The sequence below is a fragment of the Numida meleagris genome, chromosome 21 (genome assembly GCF_002078875.1).
Source record: "Numida meleagris isolate 19003 breed g44 Domestic line chromosome 21, NumMel1.0, whole genome shotgun sequence".
In the NCBI taxonomy this organism is placed as follows: domain Eukaryota; kingdom Metazoa; phylum Chordata; class Aves; order Galliformes; family Numididae; genus Numida; species Numida meleagris.
In genome coordinates this window covers 3,484,063-3,506,079 of record NC_034429.1, presented here as the reverse complement: position 1 = coordinate 3,506,079, position 22,017 = coordinate 3,484,063, and the positions used below count along the sequence as shown (strand labels likewise).

The 22,017-nt window shown below is 51.4% G+C and overlaps 3 protein-coding genes and 1 non-coding gene across 7 annotated transcripts; 3 read left to right on the top strand and 1 right to left on the bottom strand.

Annotated features, from left to right (window-relative positions):
- Positions 564-2,342, top strand: SNRPG (small nuclear ribonucleoprotein polypeptide G). Its single transcript, XM_021375004.1, has 4 exons — positions 564-705; positions 872-894; positions 1,109-1,233; positions 2,170-2,342. The coding sequence occupies exons 1-4, from the start codon at positions 674-676 to the stop codon at positions 2,218-2,220; spliced, it is 231 nt and encodes a 76-aa protein (XP_021230679.1). The 5' UTR covers positions 564-673; the 3' UTR covers positions 2,221-2,342.
- On the bottom strand, positions 2,982-8,105 carry PCYOX1 (prenylcysteine oxidase 1). The gene is made up of 6 exons (XM_021375002.1): positions 7,893-8,105; positions 7,606-7,812; positions 5,882-6,056; positions 5,164-5,375; positions 4,660-4,812; positions 2,982-4,340 (listed from the first exon to the last, which is right to left on the bottom strand). The coding sequence occupies exons 1-6, from the start codon at positions 7,990-7,992 to the stop codon at positions 3,682-3,684; spliced, it is 1,506 nt and encodes a 501-aa protein (XP_021230677.1). The 5' UTR covers positions 7,993-8,105; the 3' UTR covers positions 2,982-3,681.
- TRNAG-CCC lies at positions 8,160-8,230 on the top strand. The gene has a single exon. It is a non-coding gene; the product is annotated as a tRNA-Gly (tRNA).
- Positions 8,553-21,615, top strand: TIA1 (TIA1 cytotoxic granule associated RNA binding protein). Of its 4 annotated transcripts, none has more exons than XM_021374880.1 (12): positions 8,553-8,763; positions 12,190-12,286; positions 12,741-12,839; positions 13,147-13,201; positions 14,059-14,146; positions 17,459-17,534; positions 17,856-17,964; positions 18,590-18,685; positions 18,777-18,861; positions 19,056-19,179; positions 19,700-19,839; positions 20,378-21,615. In XM_021374880.1, exons 1-12 carry the CDS (start codon positions 8,738-8,740, stop codon positions 20,499-20,501), a joined length of 1,119 nt encoding a protein of 372 aa, XP_021230555.1. In that variant the 5' UTR covers positions 8,553-8,737; the 3' UTR covers positions 20,502-21,615. The 4 variants fall into 4 exon arrangements, with proteins under 4 accessions (XP_021230555.1, XP_021230556.1, XP_021230558.1 ...); XM_021374881.1 differs by having other exon boundaries at positions 8,554-8,763; positions 12,745-12,839; XM_021374883.1 differs by lacking the exon at positions 8,553-8,763 and adding an exon at positions 14,873-14,964 and having other exon boundaries at positions 12,256-12,286; positions 12,741-12,834.

Here is a 22,017-nt window from a genome sequence, read left to right as displayed (position 1 = left end):
TGTGGACAATAGTGCCCGTGCAATGCGGTGTGCATGCAATGCAGTGTGTGTACAATAGTGGCCGTGCAATGTAATGTGCAGGCAATGTGGTGTGCATGCAACGCGGTGTGTGTACAGTAGTGGCCGTGCAATGCAGTGTGCATGCAATGCCATGTGTGTACAGTAGTGGCTGTGCAACGCAGTGTGCATGCAATGCAGTGTGTGTACAACAGTGGCTGTGCAATGCTGTGTGCATGCAATGCGGTGTGTGCACAATAGTGGCCGTGCAATGTGGTGTGCATGCAATGCGGTGTGTGTACAATAGTGGCCGTGCAACGCGGTGTGCATGCAATGCAGTGTGTGTACAGTAGTGGCTGTGCAACGCGGTGTGCCTGCAATGCAGTGTGTGTACAATAGTGGCTGTGCAACGCGGTGTGCATGCAATGCGGTGTGCATGCAATGCAGCGCGTGCGGAGCAGCAGAGCTGCGGCTACCCACGCACGTGCTGGATGGCGCCACTGCTCGCGCGCGGGGCGGGCCGCTCCCAGCGCGCATGCGCTCCCCAATCGAGTGCGCTGATTGGCTGCTGGCGAGGCGCGAGGGGCAGCGGGAAGAGGGGCGGGGCTCCTCTTCGATCGGGCGGCGTGATGACGTCAGAACGCGGCGCGAGCGGCAGCGGCGCTGAGGAGACGCCATGAGCAAGGCGCACCCCCCCGAGCTGAAGAAGTGAGAGCGGGGCCGCGGTGGGGCTGAGAGGGGGGGGGAACAGCGGGGCCTGAGGTGGTGCCGGCGGCCCGGGAGGGGTCGTAGGGACGGGTCCGGCGGGGCCCGCAGCGACGGTGACCCCGACCCCGCGCTGACGCGGCCTCCTCTGGTTGCGCTCTCGTTGCAGGTTCATGGACAAGAAGCTGTCACGTGAGTCGCGCTGCCGTAACGCGGGGTGGGGGGGGGGCGGTCCCTGGCGGTGCGTGCCCGCGTTCGGTGTCGGTGGGAGAGGGGTTGTCCTCCGGGCTCGCAGAGCCCCAGCTGCCCCCAGCAGGCACGCAGCCCCGCGCCTCTTTCCTTCTGACGCTGCTCTTTGTCTGAGCTGAGCCCCCCGCGTCCTTCGCGCTGACCGCATTTCTCGTAGTGAAGTTAAATGGCGGCCGCCACGTGCAGGGGATCCTGCGGGGCTTCGACCCCTTCATGAACCTGGTGATTGACGAGTGCGTGGAGATGGCGCCCGGTGGGCAGCAGAACAACATCGGCATGGTGGTGAGTGCCGGGGGGGGGGAGTGGGGGGGGGCTCCCTGACCCACCTGAACCCAGAAGGTTCCCCCACCGCTCACCTCTGGGGTAGGGGAGGTTGTAGCATCACAGCGTGGTTGGGTTGAGGGGGACCTTGCAGCCCCCCAGTCCCACCTCCTGCCCTGGGCTCGCTGCTCCCCTCCAGGTCAGGTTGCCCAGGGCCTCATCCATGGCCTTGGGCACCTCCAGAAATGGGGCACCCACAGCTCCTCTGCTCCAGCGCCTCACCACTCCCATGGTGAAGAATTTGCCCCTAACATCTGACCTAAATCCCCTCTCTTTTAGCTTAAAACCATTCTCCTTCGTCTCATCGCTCTCCTCCTGTGTAAAAAGTCATTCTCCCTCCTGTTTATAAGCTCCCTTTAATTACTGGAAGGTCATAGTGAGGTCTCTCCACAGCTTTTACTGAACAAGCCCAGCTCCCTCAGCCCGTCCTCACAGGAGAGGTGCTCCAGCCCTCTGAGCATCCTCATGGCTCTCCTCTGAACCTGCTCCAGCAGCCCCCCATCCCTCCTGTGCTGAGGGCCCCAGGCCTGGATGCAGTACTCCAGATGGAGCCTCAGGAGGGCAGAGCAGAGGGGGGACAATCCCCTCCCTGCCCACTGCCACTCCTCTGTTGCTGCAGCCTCAGGATACGGTTGGCCATGAGGCCACAAGCGTACGGTGCTGGTTTGTGTTAAGCTTCTCGTCCCCCCTTTTCCATCAGCCACCCTCCTGCAGGAACGTTTTCCAGCAGACTGACTGCTGCAGTGAGCCCCTTCAATTCTGTGATTCGCTCCAGTTCTTGGAGCTGTGTGTGCTGTGCAGCTTCCTAGGAGGAAAAGTCTGAGGGAAAGGGAACCGTCTGTGCTGTGGGTAACAGTGTGCTTCATCTCACCTGCTGCTGCCAACTTCTCTTTGCAGGTAATACGAGGAAACAGCATCATTATGCTGGAAGCTTTGGAACGAGTATAGTGGCAGCAGAACCCTGTAGTGACCCGGCCCCTCTGTGTTTTGTTTACTCACTCGAATCTAGTGAAGCAACCACAAGTGTAAGCTTATTTTTTGTTAAATAAATTTTGTACTGGTTGATGTAACCTGTGTAAGTTGTACTTGGTGTAACTGAAGCGTGGGGCAGTTAATTCTGTGAGTGCAGCAGTGTGTCAGTGCCAGCTTTAAAGCTGGGGAGGACTTGGATTTCTTCAACTGGATGTTAAAATGATACTGCTTGTAGTTTCTTTCCCTCCATAAATAACAGGCTGCGACACTTCTATTTCTGGCATCGCTCTGTAAAGAGCGAAGGGGACTGAAATGTCTGCCCTGCTGAAGTGTTTGCCTGCAGCTTCGTGGTGATCTTCACCTCTGGGCTGAGGTAAAAGCATTTTTGGTTATTCTTGTTGCCCCCAGGCAACCCAAGGGGTGAAGCAGACAACAGAGCATTGACCCCAAGGTACCAGCAAGCTCCTGAGTGGTGAATTGTGTTCCCACTCACAGACTCCTGTGATGCTGGTAATCTCGATGCAAGTCCTGCAGTTCAGCTTTAATCAAGTGTGTTCATCTTTCCTAGCGCAGCAAGCATGAGGCAATGCTAGTGGAGGCTTGTTAGTGAGAATCTGAGCTAAGCAAGCACAACTTGCTGGTACAGGAGTACTTGGCTGATGGACGACTGAGTAGCAGCTCTGTGAGACAGCACAATGCAAGTTACACAGACACAAGTTCAAGGCAACACCTCCAGCTTACATCCAAACCAGTGCGTTACTTTTATTTGTAATGACAGCGTTGTATTTACGGCGTAGTTAGACACAGGTGAGGTTCAGCAGCAATATAAGATCCAATCAAGGGCTGATAAGCACTTGTCTAGAAGCAGACCTGTACCCCCCCTCCCTCCCCCAGCTACAGAACTCGTTCTGGACAAAAGTAAAGAATGTGTTCCCCGTTTCCAGTCCTATCCCAAGAGCTAGCTACTAGATACCCTTTAAAAAACTGGAGGCAGAGAGATTTAATGCTAAGAAGCTGACTTTTTTTCCCCAATGGAGAGACATCCAGAGAGGGAAAGTGACATGCACAGGTCTAAGGGAACAGTGCTCAGTTAATCACAGTGATGCAGATCCTGGGTTTGGCAGGCTCCTTATCAACAAGGACACTTTAGGGTCAATATGGCATTTCAGATGTCTTTGTTACATTACGTAGGGGACAGACTGAAGGCTTTGCTTGAGGGAGGGCCAGCTCACTTGGGGAAGCACCCCCCACTTTGATAACCATTCAAGTCAACTTGAGCCTTGAGCTGGCTGGATGTTTCCTCCTTCTTCAAGTCTAAGTGAGAAGTTAGAATAAAATCACAGAATCCAAGCTCCTCGTTCATTCCTTTTCGTTGCGACTGCATGGCTTCGGCACACGATCCCTATCTCTGGGGGCCACAGCGGCGCACGGCAGAGCTCAAAGCTCTGTTTTCAGTTTCTCATACAGGTCTTCCTGGTCGATCCTGTCTGTGTTGCCGTACCACCGGTGGTAGGCGAGCAGCGCGGCGTTTTTGGCTGCAATGGAGCTCATCTCCATGGCGCTGGCAGCCCACTCGATGCCGTTCAGGTAGTAGATGTTGTCATGGAGGATGATAGGTGGGAATTTGTCTGGGGGGCTGTAGTGGGGATAGGCCAGCCACTTCTTCATCTTGACGGAGTCGTAGGAGGAGAAAAGCAAGTTCAGCTGCTCCTTCGTGAGCACTTCCCCTGAGAATATCTTCCAGACCGCTGACTGCAAGGGTGGCTTTCCTTCGCTGCCTCTGTTTTCCACAGGAGACACGATCCCCACGCTGTTGATGAACAGTTTGGGATTCTCCGTAGTGAAAATGGCACCCAGATTAAAGGCAGATGGGTCCTGGTATCCAAAGAAGGAGGCATTTAAGCGGCCATGCACAAACGTCGCCACGATCTGTTGGTAAGGACTGGAAAACTCAGGGATGGGAGGGTTGAAGTTCTTGAAGGTGATGTTGGCTATTTTGCGGTTCAGAGGAGCAGCGATGACAACAATGTCATAGATGTCCCCCGTCTGTCCTGACGGCGTGTCGTAGGTGACGTGGTAGAGGTTAACTGGGTCCCCTGGGGAGGAGAGAAGGAGGGGCGAAGAGCTCAGTGATCCTGCTCCACCTCATTTGTCCTTCTGACAAACATAAGGTTTTTAATGCCATCACGCTTAGGCTCATTATGCCTTGCTGCGAACCAAGGCTTGTTCAAGTAGTATGGGATTAGCTGACGGCAGTGCTGTGATCTGAGGCTTTAAACAGAGCACAGTTTTCACTGTAAAAGGCCAAAGAAAGCCTGGACTGTTGCTTTGGTCTGCCAAGAGCAAAGGTCAGTGTGGAGCTACCAGAGCTGGCTGTTCCCCCCCACCACCAATGGGAAAGCAAACAGGACTCACCTGAGGATCTCTGTCTGGTTTTGGGCTCTATAGACACGACTGTACCAGCGATAACTTCTACTTTCGAGGCATAAATAAGACCAGTGCAGACAAGTTTATTTCCCCCTTTCACTGACCAAAGGCTTGATCCTGCCCCTGCCAGAGACACAGCACCTACAAGGAAACCACAATCATTAGCACTGCTTGTTCAGTGCCATTTTGTAGGAGACCACTCAAAACATCACGTGGAAAATGAAAGGAGAAAACATCCCAACGGGACACAGAGCTTGAATGAGGACTAAGGGCTAAGTAGGTCATGTTAGCAGGCAATTGCTCGCTTGCCAGAGTAACCCAGTAACCCAGCAAGGGAGGGTGCTGCTGAACAGTAGAAGGAATTGTTCTGCAGCAGGGAATAAATAGGTTGCTGCCAGTATCTGCCCAGCCCAGGGAGCAGGAATCCCAAAGCACACGGTGTCACCTGAAGCACATCCCTTTTACCACGGGGAGGACCTATGAAACACTCACCTACAAAACCATTGATGTTGACACCTTGCCCGTAATCGACTCTCATGGCCGGAGAAACCATCTCATTTATGAACTTCTGGGAAAAGCTGGCTTTCTGCATGGCTTCATTAATGGTCTGGTTAAACATCTGGGTGAAGTCATTCCCTCCCAGGGCGTGGAAGAGCCGCTCATAACTACTGAAGGTGTAGTCGTGTGCCTGGTAGCGATAGATCCTTTAACCAGAGACAAGGAAATATACTTACACAGCTGCACAACACGTGTGCTACCCAAGGCGCTCTTATCTTGGAAAGGGAACTGAAGCGCTCAATTGCTGCTGATTATCTTTGCGGCCCTTGGAAGCTGAGAAGAATCTCAGGTGTCTTCTGGTGTAGGACTCCCAAGAGCCTCACAGTGTTTGGTAGGAGCAGAAGGGCTCCTCCTTCCAGCCTAAGTGCTCAGGGGCCTAAAATGACCAGCCATTTCATCTGCTCACCTTTCCTGACAAAAGCATTTTGTGCAGTTACAAATCCAAGGACCTTTAGCACCCAGAGACTTGTTTTTCGGTGGCAGTGGGATGATTTCACCAATTTGTGCAGCTCAGCAGCAGGTATTATAGATGGCAGAATCATGCCAAGCTTCTCGTCCACCTTTTCCATCAGCCACCTCCCTCCAGGACCCCCCTAATGTTGCCATTTGTGAACACTTCCCAGTGTTCCCAACCACTGAGTGGCCGCCTTACCGCATGAACTTGTCCAAGATGTCCTCCACCCACATGTTCATCCGCAGGGGGCTGAACCCGTAGTGCCAGAGCAGCTTGAGGATGTTGATGATGTACCAGCTGCTCTCCTCGAAGACTAACTCCTCTCCATTATAGATGCCCATGAGGTTGTCGGGGACGGGGATGGCAGGGAGGCCTCGAGAAAAGAGTGAATAAAGGTGATTTAATGAGGTGAATCACAGAATCATTGAATATCCCTCTAGGCTACAATGACGTCTCCCCTCAGTCTCTTCTCTGGCCTGAGCAAACCAAGAGACTCCAGCTGCTCATACACTTTCCCCTCTAGACCCTTCGCCATCTCTGCAGCCCTCCTTTGGACACTCTCTGGCAGTTTTATGTCCTTTTTGTACTGTGGTGCCCAAAACTGCATGCAGTACTCAAGGTGAGGCTGCACCCATACAGTGTAGAGCAGGACAATCCCTCCCCTCAAGCAATGCTGTTTGATGCACCCCAGGATACAGTTGGCCCTCCTGGCAGTCTGGGCACACTGTTGACTCATGTTCAACTTGCTGTAGGCCAAGACTGCCAAACCCCTTTCATAGAATCATTAAGGTTGGAAAAGACCACAAAGATCATCTAGTCCAACCATCAACACATCCCCACCGTGCTCATTCCTTCTCATCCACTTTGTACATACACCCAGGGCTGTCCCTTCCCTGGTGCAGAATCGGCACTTTCTCTTGTTATACTTCACGTGGCTGGTGATTGCCCAGCCCTCTGATTTGCTCAGACCTCTCCATAAGGCCTCTCCCCTCTCAACGAAGTCAATAGCTTCTCCCAGCTTTGTATCATCAGCCAACTTGCTCAAGACACCTTCCAGTCCCACATCCACATCACTGCATCATCGAACAAGAATCATCCACATCACAAGAACCATAGAACATCCCAAGCTAGAAGGGACCCATAAGGATCGTTGAGTCCAACTCCTAAAGAGAACTGGCCCCAAAATGGAGCCCTGGAGAACCTCCACCAGTGCCAGCCTGATGGAACTCCATTGCCCATCACCCTTTGGGCCCAACCCATCAGCCAACCGCTCACCCAAAACAGCGACAGGACAAGAGGTAATGGCCTTAAGTTGCACCAGGGGAGGTTCAGGTTGGATATTAGGAACAATTGATGCCCTGGGAGGTGGGTGGTGGGGTCACTGTCCCTGGAGGTGTTTAAGGGTCAACGTGGCACTGAGGGACATGGACAGTGGGCATGGTGGGATGGGTTGGACTTGAGGTCTTTCCCAACCTGAACAACTCTAAGCAAGAAACAGCACAGAAAGCTTTACTTAAATCCAAAAAGATACCACCACCTGGCTTCCCTCACTCTATGAGATGGGTGACCTTGACACGAAAGGACATAACGGGGCCTTCCCTTCATGAACTGTGACCAAGAAGCACAGAAGTGAACAGGAACACTTCGACTTTCAGCGGCTCTCGACCCACTGCAGTGTCTCAACGCTCGGAGGGCACCATGAGGGCCTGGAGGCCGAGCTATCAGCAACGAGACGTTGGGATTTGACACGGTGCCAGGACATAATCTGAGATGACTTTGGCCGGGCAGGGAGCGAGGCCTTGGGGGTGGAGATGTGGGGCGGGATGTGGGCCCTCAGCCCCCAATATTCTGCCCTCCCCCCCCCCATAGCAGAGGGCCAGTCCCCCCCGCCGCGTGTGGATGATGGGATGCGGGATACAGACCCAGCTCCTTGGCGAAGTGCTTCATGTGCAGGTTGAGGGGGTGCAGCACGGACCCCCCCGCCTCGTAGCTCGCCCCCTCCATCTCCACCGTGGCCAAGCGGCCGCCCAGCTCCCCCCGCTCCAGCACTTCGATCCGCACGCTCCTCCCGAACTTCTGCCGCAGGAAATAAGCGGCCGCCGTCCCCCCGATGCCGCCGCCGATCACGGCTGTGGGAGCGGAGCACAGCGTTAGGGTTAGCGTGAGGGTGAAGCCCCCCCCACCCCGACCCGCAGCGGCCCCTCCGTACCGATCTTCCCCGGGGCAGCGCGCTGCTCCCCCCGGCCCGGTACCAGCGGGCAGAGGACGGCGAGGAACACGAGGAGGAGGAGGAGGCGGCGGGACAGCATGGCGCTCCGCTGTCGAGCCGAGCCGCGCCGCGCCGTGCAGGGCCGCGCCGTGCAGTGCCGTGCCGTGCCGTGCAGTGGCGGGCCGTGCCGCACGCCTGCCCTGTGGGCACTCGGAGGCGGGGCGAGAGTGAGGCCTTAGAGAGCCGGACGAAAACATGGACTCGCAAGCGCCGCTGGTGTAGTGGTATCATGCAAGATTCCCATTCTTGCGACCCGGGTTCGATTCCCGGGCGGCGCATAAGCTTTTTTTTTTTTTTTTTTTTACCTAAAGCCTTGATTCTAATTTGTTTTATTGTTTGACTGCATTTTTTCCCTTTCATTGCTTCTGCCTGAGGGAAGAAGCTGGCACTGCCCCTGAGGAAGGAGGTAACAAAGAACAGCGCGCTGACACCCCGCCAATGCTCAATCACGGCTCCCACAGAGCGCATGCGCGCAGAGGGCCGCCCCCCCCATACACACACCCCAGTGCGCATGTGCAGGCAGTGTAGCACTAATGCGTCTGCGCCGCGGGCCGGCGCCGAACGGGACGAGCGCTATTGGCTCCTCCTCCGGACGCATGCGCACTGCCGGCCGGGCCCTTTCGCCCGCCCGCCGCCATCTTGCGAGGACCACCGGGGTTATTGTCCGGCGCTCGGGCGCGGCGGGGCCGGCGGCGCTCGCGTTGCCCACGCGCTGACGGGGTCTCGGGGCCGGCTCGGCGCGAAGAGCCGGGGCGGGCTGGGGCGGCGGCGCCACCACCACAACCATGGAGGATGAAATGCCCAAGACCCTGTGAGTGTGGAGGGGGCGAGACCGCCTATTGTTCCCGGCCCCGCGGGGAGGGGCGGCCCCGGGCTCTCCTCAGCGCGGCCGCGGCCTCGCGATCCGACCTCCGCGGCTGTCCCCAGGCCTCGGGGCCGCCTCAGAGCGAAGGGAGCGGCCTGGGCCTGCTGCAGGCTGCGGGGCACCGGGCCTGGCCCTGAGGGGCCGTGTTCCCCCGTGGTGTACCCTCCCCAGTGCTGATCACCGCATTGCCCCCTTCCCCCCCCCTTCCCCCCCAACCCGGGGCCTTTCTTAGCCCGCACCTTCCCAGCCCCTTTCCTGCTGCAGATTTGCCTTTTCCCGTGCTTTGCTCCACGTACATCTCTGTGAGCATCCGGCCCCTGTGCACCCCTGGGCCCTGCGTTATTTTGGCGCTGTCAGCTCTCAGAGGGGGGGGGGCTGAAAGCTGCTCACCGCTGAGGGTGGCCAGGAACCGGTGACAAACAGGGGGTGCCCGTAAGAATCGGCTCCCAGCCAAGGGAGCAGCTAACGGTGTCTGTAGAGCAGCTCCTCGCCTTGCTGAACTCACAGAGTTCCTTTAATTACAGGGAGCTTTCCAGCCCCGCTCACGCAGCTGACACCCATCGCTGTCAGCGTGTGTTTGGGCTTTGGTGGAGCACACAGGAGTGAGGTGCTGAGCTGAGCTGTGCAGCTCCCTCCGTAGCTGGCAGGCACCACCTGGAGTGGCTCCCCTGTCCAGAGCTCGGTGAAGTCCTGGTCTTCTGCTTCACCTCTGTATTCTGTCGCCATGATCTTTGTCAGCCCAAGAATGTGCATCATCAAGATATCAGGGAGAAGTTTTTCAAGGAGTGGTGAGGTGCTGGAACAGGCTGCCCAGAGAGGTTGGAGATGCTCCGTCCCTGGAGGTGTTCAAGCCCAGGTTGGATGGAGCTGTGGGCAACGTGGGCTGGTAGCAGATCTGGAGGTTGGTGGCCGTGCCTGTGGCAGAGGGATTAGAATTCAATGATCTTGGTGTCCCTTCCAACCCAAGCCATTCTGTGTTCATTTAGTGGGGGGTGAAAAAGGGATCTTAGCAGGGGCAAGCTTTCCTCCCACTTTGGCAACTCGAGGAAAACAAGGCTCTTACGTGACTTGTGCCAGCTGCTCCGTTTGGGGCGCGTGTACGATCCTGTTGTCCTTAAACTATTCTTAGCATCCACAAACATGGGTCAGACCTGCTGGCATGCCGGTGTGTTTATTTTGCAAAATGTTTTCTCCTTCCCCCTACTGAAATTGTTGTCTGCACGCCAGTGGTCTCGGCAGAACACAACTCGTGCTCTAGGGAATGAATTATCCGTCCTGCAGCACGTGTGGCCAGTTGCACAAGCGCGGCCGCGTTTCTGCTGAGCTGGCTGTTGAGCAACATGCCAGGAGCTGCCTTTCTCCGAATCGCTTCCAGTGACGTTCCGCAGTCACACGGAGGGATTGTCATGGGCCGAATTGCGCAGCGTGAGGTTCAGACGGGTTTCTTGGAAGGCTGAAATGCAGCTGCACGCCAGCTTGGCTCTGAAGCGTGCGTTAATGGTGTGACTGACGAGGATTTCTGTAGGAAGTGCTGGTGGAAATAAGGTTCTGTTCGCGTGATGTCCACGTAACCCGTTTCTTTGTGGGGAGGTGTCAGTGCCTGGGTATCCAGGAGGACGTTATGAGCCACGTTAGCCATATAAATGATTTCCTGGATAAACACTGCTTTTCCCGTGGCTGGTTACCATCTTGGAAAGCCACTCTCCAACGGTGATGAATGTGAGGGGCGGTTACAGCGCAGGCAGTGTTTTTGAACTGTACAAAGAGCTCTTGTTTGCAGTTGACGCGTATGCTTCTCGAATACGTGCACTTCGGACTTGTTTTGTGGTTATAAAAAGATGGGGGGGGTGCTACCACCCGCTAGTTTGGGCATACTTGTCAAGGAGACAGATGTTGATCAACGTGCCCTGGATGGAGGGAGTTGTCTGCGTGATTTGCCTTGCGTAGTGTGGCCCTCCACCTGCAAAGAAGCAACACCTGAGAATCCAGCTAGCAGAAAACGGGGGTGGAAAGGGTGCAGGAAGACTCGTGCGGGAGAGATCCCTGCTCCCGGTGGAGCTGGCCCCAGGGGCATGCTCCCATCACCTGGCACTTATTTCTTAAGCAATGGTGCAGGCCAAGGTCCAGGTGTGCTGGGCTGTGTCTGCTGCCAGCAGCAGAGCTGCAAAGAAACTCCTGCAGATGCTTGTTGAAGCTTGAGTATGTTCAAACTGCTCAAGTGCAGCACAGAGAGCGTGGCTGAAGCTTGCTGCTGAGTACACTGGGGAAAACAGCCCGGTTTGTTGCTCAGGGGGGCTGCAGCTCTGTGTTTTTCCTCTAAATATGGGCCCAGTTGGTGGTAATGCCACGCTTTTATGGTGGTTTGGCAGCTTGTGGGTTGGAGAAAGCTCTCCAGACTTGCTGCCACACAGAGCAGGCAGCAGAGGCGTGCAGGACCATACCTAATGTGTAGTTACACGGGTCACAGTTACACATATATATAAATATTTATCTCTGCATTTTGAGAGGACTGCAGCCGTGCAGAAATTCGTGGCGCTCCCAAGAGATGTGTTACCCAAATCCTGTGCTTTCCAGCTAAATCCAACCTGAAGGGAGGGAATGCTTCATGCAACGGCTGCCTGATTATTGAGGTGAAAATGCAGCATTAGTGCAAAGGTCGTGGCACAGACACGTGCCCGGGAAGCCTGCACTTACAAGTAAACTGCTGTAAGCTTAGCCCTAGAAAAAATCACGTGAGAGTGTGTTGCTGCCTGGTGCCTCGGCTTATTTATTATCCAAACCATGCTAATGTTTAAAAAGGGAGAGGACAAGAGCTCCTGCCAGTTGGGGCTCCTGCAGCTCTTGCATGGAGAGGACTGCTGGTTTATTGACGTGCCTTTGGCAGCGTGGCTTGGTGGTGCTTCTCGTGGCAGAAGCCGTGGTTCGCCACGTAACGTTCCTTTGTGGGAAGGTGCTGCTGGGCCTTTGGAGCTTGAGGTTTCTGCGTGCTTTTCTAAAAAATCCCCGTGGGTTTATGCGCTTCGTTGCTGGGAATGCAGAAGTGTTGTAAGAATCCCAAACGAGAGCAGGGAGGTGGTTCTGCTGAGGGTCTGTCCTTACTGAGGGTAATCTCTCAGTGAAGGAAGAGGTGGGGAGTACCTGCACTTGAGCACGTTTGCCGTTGGTACAGGCAGGTACAGTGCTTTCAGAAGCCCCTTTTTAAAAGGAACAGGCTAAATGTTGTTCCAGCACCCAACCCCGGCAGGGCAGCCCATGGTAACAAAACATGCAGCGGTGTTTGCTCCATCAGCATTCCTAAAAATCACTTTTCTCTGTGTCCCCCTCTTTTAGGAACATCTGTCTGTGCTTCTAACCTTTTCTTTCACCCTACAGATACGTGGGGAACCTATCCAGAGATGTGACGGAGCCTCTGATCCTCCAGCTGTTCAGCCAGATTGGACCATGCAAAAACTGCAAAATGATAATGGATGTAAGAGCCTTCAGCTAATTAGTATTTCCCCTCTCCTTATAGCAAATGGCTTTGGGTCCTGGTGCTTTTTGGAATCTTTCTGGCAATATGGCATGACCAGGTTATGGGGTTGTGATGAGGTGGTAGGTCACTGTCATGTCGTTATGAAGTGTTTTCTGACTCATAACTGGTACTATTTAAGGATGAGTGGACGTGTTGAAAGGGATAGAACAGGTTGATAACATGCAGACATTGTAAATTAGATTGAAAAGGTTCTTTTTGGCCACACTTTTACCTTTCCAAGTGGAACTGAAAGCTCCTGGAGCATTGTTAGCATGTTGACTGTGATCTCAGCATACACTAACGAAGCCTGTTCGTTTGGAGCTGCTCAGATTTCATGGATAAGGCGCTGAGAGTGATAGCAAAGAGGCAGTTTGAAGAGGTGGTGATCATAAATCTATCTCTTTTCTATCAGACAGCTGGAAATGATCCCTATTGTTTTGTGGAGTTCTATGAGCATCGCCATGCGGCTTCGGCACTGGCTGCCATGAATGGCCGGAAGATAATGGGTAAGGTAAGCTGTCATGTCTACAGGGTGAGTTGGAGCTGGAGAGCGCAGGCTGTCTCAGCCAGTGCAGGATAATGCCACTTGAGAGGAAGTGGATGCGCTGCAGATGTTAGGCACTTCATTGAACCCCCTGCTCCCTGCAAGAAAAACAGCACCCAACCAACCAAAACACCCAAGAAACGTGTCTTAAATATAAGCTTTCACCTGGAACTTGCATGCCTGCCTTCCCCGTAGCGTCAGAATGAAATGCTGGTGGTATCTGTGCTCAGCTGTGACGTGCTTGATCTAACTGACGGCCAACTGATGTTTGCAGGAGGTCAAAGTGAACTGGGCAACGACCCCCAGCAGCCAGAAGAAAGACACGAGCAGTAAGTGTCCCTCAGGCTCGGAGTGATCGCTTGATTTGCACGGGTAGTGTTAAAACATGAACCTTGAGCATCATACAGTTACAGGCAGTGATGTTTTGTCCATAATCCTGAGATACTATTCAATGTGTTTGTGTTAATCAACTTAAGAACGAATCTAATCTTTGACAACGGTACTACCTGATGACAGCACACAGCGTTCACAAGGTAACGGTATCTTCTTAAACATAACATGGAATCTCTCACGGGGGTTCACTAACCACCCAAAGGCCTTCAGGGCTCAGTTCACTTCCACACGGATTCACACGCACTGAATTCACATGGTGTAATGGCTGGGCAGCCAAAACTGTTGGCTTTAAAGAACTCAAATTCTTTAGCAGCAAGCTGTTGCAGTGCAAGGTATTGTTTTGATTTGTTGTTGACGTCCTGTGGTGTTAAACCAGGCTAGGTTTGCAACGTGTCCTGCTTTCAAATGCCCAATACTCTGCATTTTTTTGAAACTGAAATGTTTCAGTGGATCAGATTTTGTGTGGCTAATCATCTCGTACCGTATCGAAGCTTAGCACTAGCATACAGATTTTCACATGGAGTTGGCACATGGAGTAAATAGCTTAAGACTTTGTATTGTAAATGGTGACTGGTCTTAAAAGTTTGTGAAAAGCAGAATGTGAATGCTGTGACCAAGCATTGGATCTGTTAGGAACAGCTGTAAATCCTGTTTCATATGAGCTCTAGCCTTCGTGTAGTACTTAAGAACTGCAAATCCATGCTGTATGAGCTTGCTGTGAGTGTGTGTCTGTGCGTGTGTTCAGGGTTTCTCTTCAAACTTTAAAATCCTTTTTTCTCTTTTTCCAAAAAAGACCATTTCCATGTCTTTGTCGGAGACCTCAGTCCCGAAATTACAACTGAAGATATAAAAGCAGCTTTTGCGCCGTTTGGAAGAATATCGTAAGTAATTTTATAGGATAAACAAAGTTCTCTCTCCTAAATGGAGGCAGCCTCATATTTCAGTAAGTAAAATCCAAAAGTTGACCCAGTGCAGGAGTACACATTCATCTGTTCATACAGCGCCCGGACTCTGAATGGCTGAGCATTTAGCAGGGCTGTGTAAGGAGGTTTCTTTCTAGAAGCTGCTTTCCTAGAAAGGTTACATATGACTTGCTTGGGTTTCATACTCCTCACAAAGCAACACTGGAAAAAAAACGATTCATAAACGTGGGGTTACACATTTAACTTGCCCTCTCAGCAATCACATCAGCATCGCGCTGTATAGTTTGTGAGTGAGCCCGTTTGCATGCTCACACCTCACGAGGCCTTGGGTTTTCTGTTAGCCGTGGCGTGCAGGCCACTGGCAGCAGCCATTTGGGGCAGTTAAAATTCCCCCCCCCCCCCCTCCCTAAAATGAAACCTCTTCAGCACGAGATGCCTCGTGGCACCCAGAGGCTGCAGCTCCAGTGGCCTCCAGGTGTTTGGCCAAAACCACGGGGCATCTTTGGTCCTGGAGTCGCACTCATGGGCTGTGCAGAGCGATGGTGTGACAGGAGAACGCGTTACAGAGGGGGAACGGTGGCTGCAGCTCTCTGCCTGCCAGTTTGTTGGACTCAGGGTGTAGCAGAGTAAGGAGCAGTTCGTTCATTCCATCCTCCAAATGTAAACCATTAATTTTCCTTGTAGTGTTGTCTGTACTGGACATTGAAGTTTCTTGATGGTGATGTAAGAGAACATAGAGTGCTTTGGAGTGTTGTGTAGTGCAGCATTTAATTGAAGTAAGTTTGTTTTTTTGTTTTTCCCTCAGAGTCCAGTGTGTTACTCTTGTTAATGCCAGCTTGATTTCTTCTTTGATACAATTAAAAAAAAAAACAAACATGTGATCTGAATGTCACTTGCTTCAGAGAACTCTAAATCTCAACTACAGCCTTTGTAATTGTCCTCTAGGAAACTCAGAGGGTCAGACTCCTAAGCAGGGTCAGCTTATCCTCGTGGCCAAATGCAGTGTGGATGGAAGGGCCGAGGGGCTGCTGTCAAATGGGTTTGCACTGGCAGTTTGCTGCTGGAATGAGTAGGAAAGGCAGGGAGCAGCGGGCAGCTGCCTTGGTGTGAATGTGGTGGAGCTATGAAGGAATTTCCCCGAGCTTCTTCAGTGCTGGGTTCCTCAGGTGCCTTCCAATAGACAGGCTTCTCTAGCAAACACAGCCCTCAAAAGCAAAGCCCTCAAAAGCAAAGCCCCCAAAAGCAAAGCCCTTTGGGACACAGCACCACTGGGGTGGGGAGAAGGTGAACAAGCTCCTGCTTTTTGGGGGTGCTCAGCACACAGCTGTAGATCTAGCAGGCTGAGAATGACAGCTTACCCTGCCTTAAATGGACAGCCTAAAAAGAAATGGTCCCCGTTACGACTCTCTGAAATTCCTGTTCCCAAACAGAGGGGTTAGGTAGAGCAGAAAGGGCCTTGGTTTTCTGCTTGGTGGAACTGAACCCCAAAAAAACACTGCTGCTGTCTCTTAAGCAGTCGATAGAAGCTACTTGACCTAACCTGTTCCTCATCAGTGCCTGCTTTCTGGAAATGTGCTGATGGAATATTTCCTGATTTATTTTTTTTTAACATTGGTGTTAAACTGAGCTTTTTTTATACATATATATATATATGAAACCAAGGTTGAACTACTGCATGATTAGCACATAAGAAATGTTGGTAATTCATTGCATCTGAATTTTTTAATCGCTGTCAAAGCACACATTCATTGTGGTTTCCTTTTCTGCTTGCTGTACGCATGTTTTCACTTGTTCTCAAGTCTTATTTTCAAAGTTTTCAGTTGAGGGTAAGTAGAGATGAGTTCTTCCCCCCCCCCTCCCTCTTTAGGCTGTTGAGAGCAAACCAGATAAGAGTACCAGCGTGGCTCTTCTCAGGCAATTTGTGCTACCCAAATTCAGACCAGGGAGGAGAAAAAAAAAGCAAAAGGGAGGGGGGAGGTGTTGCAAACAGTAAAGAAATAACACTGCTAGCGTCGGAAGAGGTATTTTCAGTGCTGTAGGCTTACATGGACCAGGATGAGCTTATGGTACAGCGTTTGCAGGTCCTGTAAGGCTTAAAAAAGCAGCGTCAGGAGCCTTCTCTTCATTGTGACTTCTCTCGCCAGTCTCGGAATGCTAAATGTTGTGCCCATGTTACGCTAGTTTCTCTGAACCCTCTTATGTTATGCAGACATAAGTTCCATTGCATGACTCGCTGACTGGTTTTCTGTTTTGCTTTCTGTTCCTTAATGCTTGTTACGTGTGGGGGGGGAGGAGGGGGTGGCCTGGAGGTGAGAGCATCCCAGCCCCTGGCTGACCTGGACCCAAATTGCCTGAGAAGCGCTGTAGCGTGGCGTTCCACGAGTGGGGGTTAGCTCTTGTAGCTGGGTTCTCTTCCTAACTCAATCTCAAATAATAGGGCTCTGGTTATTTTGCAGAGTGTCTCTGAAGAATGGACAGAATTGCCATGGCTAACTACAAGCTACAGTTCACAGTGGACAAACGTTGTAGTTTTCTTATTTACTTTTATAAATTTCCTTTTTTTTTTTTTCTTATTTTTTTTTATATCTTGTAGTTTCCAATCAGTCCTGTATGATTGCTATTGTACAAATGCACTTTGAATGATTTGTAATGTGTAGTTTTAAAACGTAAATGTTTCGGTGTTTTCTTCAATAATTTCTGAAAATGTCAATCTCTCAAAATTTACAGCTGCCCACAGTCCCAAAAGGGGGTAACGAATTGACCAGAGAAAATTAAAGAATTCAGTTAACAGGCGACGTATGCCTTTTAATTCCTCTCTTTTTCATTTTTTCTATTTAATATTTTGAATGAGTAGGTAGAATGTGTTGGCAAAGAGTGTAAGATTGCATGGTTAAAGAGAGCCATTCAGCTAATGTTAGTGAGCAACGTGGCTTAAGTGACTCTTTGGAATAGCTGCTTTGACCATGCTTTGTGCCTTAACAGTATGTAAAAGCGTTTTGAAGTGGAAACAACTGTCGTAAAGTACCTACGTTTGTTAGAGAAGCTATTGATTTGCATGTTTACGAAATTTAAGTTTAATTTTGCTACCACCTGGCAAAGCAGTAGTAAAGTTCTGTTTAGAAACGAAGCCGTTTGCTTTGACTGTGTTGCTGGTGCAATAAACAGTTGACTTTAGTAAAGGTGAAAGGTGAAAATGAGCTGTACGTGTGACTCGAGTTAGCCGGGCTGGCTTTGTGAGGTGCTGAACTGGCTCTTGTTTCTGCTTTCTAGAGATGCACGGGTGGTTAAGGACATGGCAACGGGGAAATCCAAAGGCTATGGCTTCGTCTCCTTCTTCAATAAATGGGTAAGCTGCGGCACAGTCTGGAAAAGGGGATCTTCAAGCAGCTGCTGCTGAGTAGGAGGGAGTAATTTTGGTCCCCATCTATCTCTGGCTTCGGTTTCCCCTCTTGCTGAGGGGTAAGGATGGCTTTGTAACTCGCTGATTCTCATGGATGTGAGAGGTGGGGACCATCAGGAGGAAAACCAAAGCAGTGGGCCTGGATGGAGAGTTCTACTCAGGTGTTCCTTCTTGGTTAGGGGTTTTGCTAATGCTCAGGCTTCCACAGTGACCCAGCAGTGTCTTTTTGGAGTAAATGAGTATTTTTTCTCTCTCTCTTGTGGACAGGATGCAGAGAATGCTATTCAGCAGATGGGCGGCCAGTGGCTTGGTGGAAGGCAAATCAGAACGAACTGGGCAACGAGAAAACCTCCAGCTCCAAAGAGTACATATGAATGTGAGTGTTTTCACTTTGGCCTCTTTGCAAACCTCCCACCACACACGCAGGGAGGAGGAGAGAATTGTGACTCCAAGCATTTGGCAGTTGTGGGAGAGGGGAAAGCGAGTGCTCGAAAGCAAAGATTCTTGGTTCAAAACTCCAGAACAAATCAACTTCCTGAGCTAGAACAACTCTATTAGCACTGCCACCAAGGGCTTCCTTTGGGCTCTGCACGCTCTGGAAACCTGCTGTCTGTCAGGACAGCTGGGATGACTGTGGGGTTGTTTTAACTTTGCTCTCTTGGCCTTTAGACTTCCTTTTGTGATACAGAGCCTGCAGGGCTGTGTTAAAGCGTTTCCACAAGAGAGATTGGAAATTAGGTGTATCAGACCGACTTGATAAGCTCGACATGTCAACTTAATTTCACGGCAGCATCCTTGTCATTAGCAGCCCGTCCTAAACAGGAATGGGTGGCCGTGGGCAGCCAGAAAAACCCAAGTGAAAGTGCTGACCGTGCTCAGTGTTTGTCACCAGCTCTGTCAGCAGGGTTCCTTACTGGTGGGATGAGATCAGAACTGCTCCATGACGTGTGTGATAAACTTTAAAAAAAAAAAAAAAAAAAAATCTTGCCAATCTCTTTAAGCAAACACCAAACAACTGTCTTACGACGACGTGGTCAATCAGTCCAGTCCCAGCAACTGCACCGTGTACTGCGGAGGTGTCACCTCAGGCCTGACAGGTATCGTGTCCCCAGAGCACGCTGTCACGTGGAACGACTCCAGGTGACGCCGTGTGATCTCATTTTGGTGGTCTGCTGCTTCTTGTTTCAGAGCAGCTAATGCGCCAGACCTTTTCTCCGTTCGGGCAGATAATGGAAATCCGAGTCTTCCCAGATAAAGGCTACTCCTTTGTACGGTAGGCTGTCGTGCAGTTTGCACGTGGAAGGATTTAATAACAATTACAGATTCACGAAGCATTGGTGGGTGTACGCCTGACTAGAGGCTGTGCCTCGCTGCAGGGTTCTCAGCCAGGCTGTGGGGCTCTCTCAGGGTTACTTCCAGGCATTGCTCACCATATCGTTCCTCCTGGCACCGTTTCTATCCCAACAGGTTTAATTCTCACGAGAGCGCCGCGCATGCAATCGTTTCTGTCAATGGAACAACTATAGAAGGCCACGTAGTGAAGTGCTACTGGGGCAAGGAGACGCCAGACATGATCAGCCCGGTGCAGCAGGTCAGAACTGCTCCTCTGCTCGTGACAAAGGCAATTGCTTGACGTTAGTCTTAAATAGAAACCTGCTGAGTGGCTGTCAAGACGTTGCATGCGTTACGTGGGACTGCTCTTTATTTCATTAGTGGGTGTTTCTCTAAAGTGGTTACAAATCCTTTGAAATCTTATTGTGGAGAAAACTGCGATGTGAAATTTTGAAGCGAACTTGCTGAAGGGTGTCCTGCGTGTGGCGTATCTTCTGTGCCATGGAAGTAAGCACTGCTGCTGTTCCTCTTTCCTGGATGTCAGCGAGAAAGCTCTGGGCTTTGAGAAAACAACTACACTGTTTGTTGGCAAAGCACTGGGGCCCTCTGCTAATGAAACGCTTGTGCACTCCAAAGAGTGTCCTGCTAAATGTCTGCATTTAATTTCAGTGTTACTTCCCTTGTAAGCTTCCAACCCGAGGCAGGCGTGCAGGCGAGGCGCGTTGTGAGCAGCTCAGCTGTGTTCCCAGGCAGCACCTAACACATCTTGTCCTTTGCAGAATCAGATTGGATACCCACAGGCTTACGGGCAGTGGGGGCAGTGGTATGGAAACGCCCAGCTCGGGCAGTACGTGCCCAACGGGTGGCAGGTCCCCGCCTACGGGATGTACGGGCAGGCGTGGAACCAGCAGGGCTTCAAGTGAGTATGTGCTCCGTGGATTTCCATGCCTGCAGTCACGTCCCAGGGATTTTCCTATAAAGGGAGGTGATGTTCTGAGGCTGCAGCGATGTGAAGTTGTTAGAAGAGGTGTAGCGTTGCCTGTGGTATACAAATACTGAGGAATGCATAGGAGAGCACTCCTCATAAACCTTTGTTGGGACAGCAGCGCTTGAGTTCTTATTTTCTAGTCAAATTACCCCCATCTTCCAAACGGTGTTGAACTTTGACACGTCGCCTTCTGGCCAAACATGGAGTCTGGTCACTGTGCTGCCAGCGTGAAATTCGGTTGTTTCACTGTTGTTACTCAACGCTGGTAATGTCAGTCTTAGATATTAAATGCAAAGGGAAGCAGGGAGCACAGAACACTTAATTTATCAGCTTTTATAATAGGAGAGGCCTGCTGGGGTCTGCCTGCCCCGTTACACCACAGCTAACAGAGAGAAGCTGCTTGGGGGGGGCTTGGACTGGAGGCCTATGATCCGTGGCTCCCTAACACGCGGCTTCCCCCTTCCTACAGTCAGACACAGTCGTCCGCAGCGTGGATGGGCGCCAACTACAGCGTGCAGCCCCCGCAGGGGCAGAACGGCAGCGTGCTAACGAACCAGGCCGGGTACCGCGTGGCGGGCTTCGAGACGCAGTGAGGGACGGACGCTGGAGCAGCGCCGCAGAGCCGTTGTTCACCACCAAGATTGATCAGATCAAGTCAGTGCGAGCGTCAGATGCAATGTATTTATTTAAGAAAGAAAAAGAGAGAGAGAGAGAAACAAACAAACAAAAAAAAACATTTTTAATCGTGAAGTTGTCATCCGCATTGTTTAAAAAAAAAAAAAAAATCACAAAAAACGAGATGCTGGATGTCTGCCAACTTTTGCCTTCTTTTCCTCTTTTCTATATGTGTTTCTTAACTGATCCACTGTTGAAACACAGCAAATTGCAGGGACTACTGCCACTTAAACTTGGGGCAGAAAATTGCACAATGTCAAACTTGTTTTTCCTCGGGAGTAGCGTGCAGTTTTAGTTTGCATTCCGAACGAGTTCCAGTGTATTCTAAAAGCCGTTGTACGAAAGAAAAGCCAAAAGCGTGCGAGTCCTGGAGGCGCTCCGTCCTCAGCCTTTGCACAACCCTCTTTTTTTTTTTTTTTCAAAGAGCCTCTTGTACAAAGCGTCCATCTCTCCACTTCCGTTCGAGCGGCTTTTTTTTTGAGGCCGGGTTCTTAGTTTACATCGTTTTCTACCGCAACATTTGCTCGGAGTTGGCTTTGCCTTACGACCTCAGTCCCCGGGGGCCGAGGCTGCGTCTCTGCCATCGGTGCCCGTGGACCCAGCGTTGCGTGGTGTGAGCAGGTGCCTCCAGCATCACACGGATGGCAGAGGGTCCCCGTCTCTGGATGCGCCCTCCGCTGCTGCAGGACGCGGAGAGCCCCGTTGCAACTCTTGACTAAAATGTGACGAATTCTACCCACCAGCTCCGTGTTCCGTTTCGTTTTGTTTCCTTTTTCGACTCGATTTCTACATTGACATGTACGGATTATGTAAAATATTTTAGCAAATTAATATTTTGCACAAACGTTAGCCGACTTTGTACGTTTCCTTATTTAAAGGTAGGATGCGGAGTTCTTGATTTATGCATATATATATATTATTATTTTTTTTTTTTTTTTGCATGTGGATATCAAATATACACTTTGGTAGTCTTTGAATACAAAGTCATCCTCTCTTGTTTTTAAGAAACTGTTTCAAAAAAAAAAAAAAAAAGCAAAGGAAAACCCCTCTCTAGAGCCATGGTGATGGATGCAGAGGGGCCTGGCTGGAGGAGCAGCTGGGGAGCAGCGCTGATCTCAGTGTTCAGAGGCCAAAAGCGATCTTTCTGTCCTACCTCTATGACCAGCCTTCAAGGAAAAAAAATGCAAAAAAAAAAAAAAAAAAAGAAAACAACAACAAAAAAAAATCAAACCCAAGTTCTGTGTGCTCTCGTTTCTTTACCCGTGGCTCTGGGGGGAAGCAGGCGTTGGGGCGGGCGGTTGTTTTTTGGGGGGGAAAAGCCGGAGATCGGCTCAAGCGGCATGGGATGCCCACCTCGGGTGGAAGTGCGCCTGCGCAGTGGCGCGGCTGTGGACTCCATCTCCCAGAGCCCCCTGCGGCTCTCCCACGTGATCG

What these genes read in the sequence shown, in the direction of transcription:
- SNRPG (XM_021375004.1), top strand. Translation starts at nt 674, where the DNA reads ATGAGCAAGGCGCACCCCCCCGAGCTGAAGAA. An exon ending in CATGGACAAGAAGCTGTCAC is followed by an intron (nt 895 to 1,108) that starts GTGAGTCGCGCT and finishes CATTTCTCGTAG; the next exon opens with TGAAGTTAAATGGCGGCCGC. An exon ending in AGAACAACATCGGCATGGTG is followed by an intron (nt 1,234 to 2,169) that starts GTGAGTGCCGGG and finishes TTCTCTTTGCAG; the next exon opens with GTAATACGAGGAAACAGCAT.
- PCYOX1 (XM_021375002.1), bottom strand. Translation starts at nt 7,992, where the DNA reads ATGCTGTCCCGCCGCCTCCTCCTCCTCCTCGTGTTCCTCGCCGTCCTC. An exon ending in ATCTTGGACAAGTTCATGCG is followed by an intron (nt 5,376 to 5,881) that starts GTAAGGCGGCCA and finishes CTCTGGTTAAAG; the next exon opens with GATCTATCGCTACCAGGCAC. An exon ending in CAACATCAATGGTTTTGTAG is followed by an intron (nt 4,813 to 5,163) that starts GTGAGTGTTTCA and finishes GTTTCCTTGTAG; the next exon opens with GTGCTGTGTCTCTGGCAGGG.
- TIA1 (XM_021374880.1), top strand. Translation starts at nt 8,738, where the DNA reads ATGGAGGATGAAATGCCCAAGACCCT. An exon ending in AAAGGCTACTCCTTTGTACG is followed by an intron (nt 18,862 to 19,055) that starts GTAGGCTGTCGT and finishes CTATCCCAACAG; the next exon opens with GTTTAATTCTCACGAGAGCG. An exon ending in TGGAACCAGCAGGGCTTCAA is followed by an intron (nt 19,840 to 20,377) that starts GTGAGTATGTGC and finishes CCCTTCCTACAG; the next exon opens with TCAGACACAGTCGTCCGCAG.